Genomic DNA, 6,000 nt, shown 5'->3' on the forward strand with positions numbered 1-6,000 from the left:
TTATCCCTCCATCTTCCCTCTCCCCCGCCCCCCACCCCTTCTCCTCTAGGGAAGAGAACTCCAAAAATGAAGGACAAGAGGAACAAGAAGAAGAAAAAGAAGTTAATAGAGAGGGCACAGGAGCAACACAGCGTCTTCCTTGCTACAGACAGAGCAAACCAATAAAATAAAGACATTCTCTTCTTTCTTTTTTTTTCCTTTTGGTGGGTTTTTTGTTTGTTTGTTTTGTTTAGTTTTGTTTTGCAGACATGCACAAAGCCGCTCTCTCCGCTCCGCTCCTGCGTGCACTGGGCACTGCCTTTATGCTGCTTTGACAGTATTGGTCACAACTAACCTGTGAAAGTGAGAGAACCCCACAACTGTGCAGAGATGGGGGTGGGCTGGGGTGTTATTTATACTTTATTTGGGAGCGGGAGCCTGTGGAGACAGGAACACAGGGAGGGTGCCTCAGTGAGAGCAGGTGCAGAAGAAGCCGATGAAGATGCCGTCGTCCTATTTCTTCCTGTCTGTGAGGGCATTGGCCCGGGTGCCAGGCACCGCGGAGGACCTGTGGGCAGTGGGCTGCCGGGCACTGAGATACCCAGACCGACAGACAATGGACTTGTGCATATTTATGTGAAAGAAGCTACTCAGAGGTAGAAGAGCTATTCCATTTAGGACCTTTGTTTTGCATCTTGTGCATTTTCCAGAAGTAACTTTATATGACTATCTACTTAGTGTTAACCTACGTTGTTCTCAGCATCTGTTACCTTGAAACCCTTGTATAATAGAGCTGCTTTAAGCTGATGATATGCTCCGGGAATTACTGCCTCGTTTCATGGACGTTCAGATGTGTACATATTATGCTTAGTCTCATATCTTCTTCTCATTTACTGTATATTTATGCTTTCTTATGTGTAACATTGTATACCTGCTTAATGTTCTGTCATTTCATTTCTAAAGGCTTCTGTACACATCCTCTAGCAAACGCTTTTCCCCCTTCCCTTCCGTTAGTTTTGGAACATTTCCCTCCATATTTCATTGCCCTTTGCAATGTTCCGGGGGCTGATTTTTCTCATCAGAAGGCTAGGATCAGCTGATGTGTTGTCAAATGACCAGTGTCAAGGATTTTCAACACAGTGCCTAATCCTCCTGACCCACCCATTAAATAGCTCATAGGCATCTGGCAATCACAGGCAAAAACCCCAGAGTTATTTCTCCCCTTAAGGAACCTCCCCCTTGAGTTTTGGGTCTGTTATACCCCTTTGTGAAACACAATTGGAGCATGGGAAAATGCATGCACTAGCTCCAATTTCTAGGCATGCAACTTCACAGATGAAGATGGATGGGTGGGTGGGTGAGGGGATGATGAAATACTTTTTTTTTTCCCTTTTAGAAGTAATTCAGGCCTGGCAGAAGGGACTTTTATGGTTGATGCAAGTCACTACAGCAGACCTTTTAAGTTATTCTCAAACCACCAGCAAAATTTGGGGACAGTGGCTAATTGTGGACACTGCTGGTCAGGTCACAAATCCTAGCAAGTGTTGGAGAGGCAGACAATGTCATTTCAAATCTGGGACTCGGAGATAATTACGGAACAAAAGATTCCCTGAGCCATAATTTGAATGCAGAGTTGGTTGTGGATTTTTTATTTTTATGCTTCAGACTTTAGAAATAATAGCCCCCCTCCCATCCTAACCAAGATAGAAAATCAGAACATAAATGGGACATTTGCAAATACCAAGGAGAACCTGAAGAAGAGTACTGCTGTTTTCTCCCCAACCCTCACTTTTGTATTAGCAAAACTACCTCTTTCAATTTCACTGGGGGTAGGGGCATTGTTGTTGTTTATGTTATACATTAAATAACTCTGAGATAACACCTTACCAGTAAGAATAGGAATAAATATAATATCCATCGTTAAGTATCACGGAATATTATTGCTGTGAGATAAGCCATATATGAATGTTGTATAGAACTTTGGGATATTCATCATCCTAAGGTCCTCACCTCCTTTCACATTTATTTAGCGTATGTTCCTGTTTAGTGGTAGGGGAGAAAACACCCCATATACTTGCAGTGATTCATTGTTAATGAGACCAATAATTGTTCTGTTTCTGGGATGTTCTTTTGTGCATTAAATCACTTCAAAAATAACAACAGTGGAGACTTATTTTTTTTTTCTTTTTCAGTAAATTGTTTGGAGATGGATATTAACATGTGAGAAAGCAATACATGACACATGGATTTTTTTCCCAATTAAAATAATACAATATGGTTCATTGGGGTTGAATAGAATCTTGCTAACATCTTGAAAAAAGGATTTCTTGGCTCAAGCAATGATATATTTTCTTCCTGAGAGGAGGGTGGCATAGGAGAGCACCTTTATTGCCCTTTGAGTGTTGTGCACTTAGGAATTTGCCAAAAGGGATCTAGTTTGACTACAAGATGAATTGGCCTCTAAGCTAGCAAGACTTGAGTTCAGGTCCTGTCTCTGACACATATTGACATACTGTCCCTCTCTAAGGAAATCACTTAGTCTTTCAGTGTTCTAGGAAATTCTTGTACACTTCAAGTTGCTCAGAAGGGAAAAATCTGAATTAATGGAGAAAGTTTTCTCCCTTGGGAGTTTCCTATGCCAGTGAAATCACAGCTTCAAATCATAATTGTATCCTATTATCTAAAATGATCCCAAGAGCAAGTTTTTTAAATCCCTTACCTTTTTGTCTTAGGATCATTGGTTTCAAGGCAGAAGAGTAGAAATAGCTAGGCAATAGAGGTCTAGTTACTTGTCCAGGGTCGAACAGCTAGGAAGTGTCTGAGACCAGCTTTGAACCCAGGACCTCACATCTCTAAGCCCAGCTCTCAGTGCACTGGGCCACCTAGCTGCCCCCACTAAGAGTGTTTTTAAAGTTCTTTCCAAATTGTTGTTCTTCAATCAACAAGAGCTCACACTTGTATGTATAAATATATCCAACAAAATATGTTAAATATTGAACATATATGTACATATAAGTTAGTTGTCCTTCATATAGAAAGAAGACCAAACTGACATCACTGGTGATGTTTTTGATAGGTATATGAATTGGATTTAAGTAAGGCAGAGTTGCACAAAGTTGTTAGCCTCATTCTTCTGTAGTTATCAAAGTTGAGGGGCAAGACAAAGTCAGGATCACTGATGATGGTTGAGGATAGAGCAAATGATGGATGATAGAGCTTAGATATCTAATCAAGCTATAAGGACTCCACAGCACCCTCTTTTGCTGCCTTTATGACCAGTGGAAAAAAATGTTCTCATCCACCCATTTCTTCAGGGGAAGTCTTCATGTGTCTGCGGTAGACTCACACCTAACTCACCAAAGGGCTTAAAAGCCACTCAGTTACCCTCAACCTGGTTTGGCTCACCAGCTTAGATGATGTACCACAGTGTGGCCACTGGCAGGTGAGAGCTGGGGGACAGGTGGGCACCAAAAGAGGGAAAGCAGCTCTGAAAAGGACTCAACAAGATGTACATGGCTTTAAGATTTGTAAAGTATATTCTCATAACAGCTCCGCAATAAAGTATATACTATTTATTATTACCTGTCTAACAGATAAGGGAACTGAAGCTGAATGGCAAAGTGACTTGTCCAATATCACGTAACTAGTTAAATATCTGAGGCAGGGTTCAATCTCAGATCTTCCTGATTCCCAAGTCCAGCATTCTATCTAAAATCAGTTATATTCACAAAAATGTGACCTTTATATGGCTTCTTTTTATTTTTTTTTTAAACCCTTTCCTTCTGTCTTGGAATCAGTATTGGTTCCAAGGCATAAAAGTAGTAAGGGCTAGACAATGGGAGTCAAGTGACTTGCTTAGAATCACACAGCTAGGAAGTGTCTGAGAAGAGCTTTGAACCCACAACCTCTTGTCTTTAGGTCCATCTCTCTATCCACTGAACCACCTAACTGCACCCTTTTTGAGGCTTCTTAAATATTCATCTCAGTTAATGTTGTTATTGTATTATCTACATTTCAGCAATATTCAGGTAGAATTTATTAAAATGTGTTACTTAACCTTGTCATATCTATATGTCTTCCATAGTGGTGTTGTACACAACAAGAATGTAATTTTTCTTATCAGATTTAAAGTTGGGATTCTTTTGGCTTTCTCAAAGAACATAAATTGGCCTTTAAAAAAACAAATACAGTTTGGAAATTAAAAACCCAATTTACAAGTGCTATAAAAATTTAGTTTATAGAATAATATTTTATATGACATTGGATGTAGGGTCATTTAAACTAGTAGTCATAGTGTTTGTTCCCTTTTTGGTAATTTGGAATAAAATTTGTAACCCTTCAGTAAAGATAATGTTTTTGTAGGCTTCTGGGAGACAAAAGTAGTATAATGGCAAATGAACTGGACTTAGAGTCCAAGGACTCCTGTTCAAATCCCTTCCACTTTCCTCTATTTATTACTGAGCTGTTTTCTGTTGTGTCTGACTCATTTGGGGTTTTCTTGGAGTCTTGCCATTTCCTTCCCTACCTCATTTTTAAAAATGAGAAAATCGAAGTAAATAGGGTTAAGTGACTTACCCAGGGTCATATAGCTGTAAGTGTCCAAGGTAAGATTTGAACCAAGAAAGATAAGTCTTTCTGACTCTAAGCCCAGCACTCTATCCACTGTGCCACCTGGCTGCCCCTATTCCCTCTTGGATCTCAGCAAAATGAGAGTTGAATTAGCCTTTAGGATCACATTCAGTTTTTTTTGACTATGATGTTATGAGCCACGCAGTGCTAAAAATGCCTAGATTATTCTTAGATGTAGCTACTACAGTGATACTATGATTTAGATTATAAGGAGATTACATGGAAATTGTTTTCTCTCATGTTCGTTAACTATCATAGAGACAAATTTAGCTGCCCTGAGTGGGAAGTGATAGCTACTAGCCTTGAATAAGAGGTACTATAGCCAATGGTCCTGGGAATGCTGAATCAGTGTGAGGGGCCTCACAAAAAGCCAGTTTTGTGAATAAATTTTCTCATTTTATTCTTTGAGGCTGAAGTTTTTGTTTTTGAGACACAAATAAAATAATTGGACACATGGACTCTGCATGTTTTATGAGAGACATCTGGAAGAAACTTCATGCTCAACCTCAACTATGTGGTCTCGTGCAGCCGGGATGGTGTGTGATTACTCCAGCTCAATCTTCTACTCTTAGTGGGGTTCTGGGGTCTGAAGGACAGGCGACGAAGAGAGGAGCAAGTGAGATCATATATGTATATATGAGAATGCCTTGTGAACTATAAACATATGTAAAGAATTACCAGTAATTAATATCATCATTAGAAGTACAAAATCCCCAAACATATTAGAGTACCTAGTACAGTGCCATCTTCTTTAGTGAGGTTCTTATCCCACAAGGAAAACCCCCATCGTAGTTACAACACAAAATATCAATTTGGATTGTTGGGTAGCTAGGTGGTGTAGTGGATAGAGCACCAGACCTGCAGTTAGGAAGGTGTGAATTTAAATCTTGTCTCAGACACTAGCTTATGACCCTAGAGAAGTCACTTAACTCTGCTTGCTTTAGTTTCATCCTCTGTAAAGTGATCCGGAGAAAGAAATGGTAAACCATTCTAGTGTCTTTGCCAAGAAAGCCCCAGATGGGGTCATGAAGAAATGGACATGACTGAAATGGCACAACCAACAACAGCAACAACACCAGGGTGTTATTCAAGACTTGCAGGTTAGAAAACTGAGGACATTTATGTGATAATCAGATTAACAAGCATTTCTCTTGGGCAAGACACAATACCAGATGCAGGGAACAGAAAGACAAATGCAAAGGGCTCCAGATAACTCTCAGGAAACATTCTATTAGGGAAACAACATACATCCAGATACAACACATATCCAAAATAATTACAGAGGGTCCAGCATCTGGGGAAAATCACAGAAGGGCTCTTTTCCAAGGCCATGCTTGAGCTGAGCTTCAAAGGAAGTTAGGAATTCTAGGATTGGGGGTCAAGGAAGGAAGA

General features: G+C 40.0%; 1 protein-coding gene across 2 annotated transcripts in view; it reads left to right on the top strand.

The window, feature by feature from the left end:
- Nucleotides 1-2,136, top strand: part of RSPO2 (R-spondin 2) — a 244,848-nt gene extending 242,712 nt beyond the window's left edge. For both annotated transcript variants that reach the window (XM_016431858.2, XM_007488220.3), the window contains one exon: nt 50-2,136. In XM_016431858.2, coding sequence (XP_016287344.2) covers nt 50-165 — 116 coding nt within the window. In that variant the 3' untranslated portion in view covers nt 166-2,136. The remainder of the gene's footprint in view (nt 1-49) is intronic.
- The last annotated feature ends 3,864 nt before the right edge of the window (nt 2,137-6,000 follow it).

Source organism: Monodelphis domestica, chromosome 3 (genome assembly GCF_027887165.1).
Source record: "Monodelphis domestica isolate mMonDom1 chromosome 3, mMonDom1.pri, whole genome shotgun sequence".
Lineage (NCBI taxonomy): Eukaryota > Metazoa > Chordata > Mammalia > Didelphimorphia > Didelphidae > Monodelphis > Monodelphis domestica.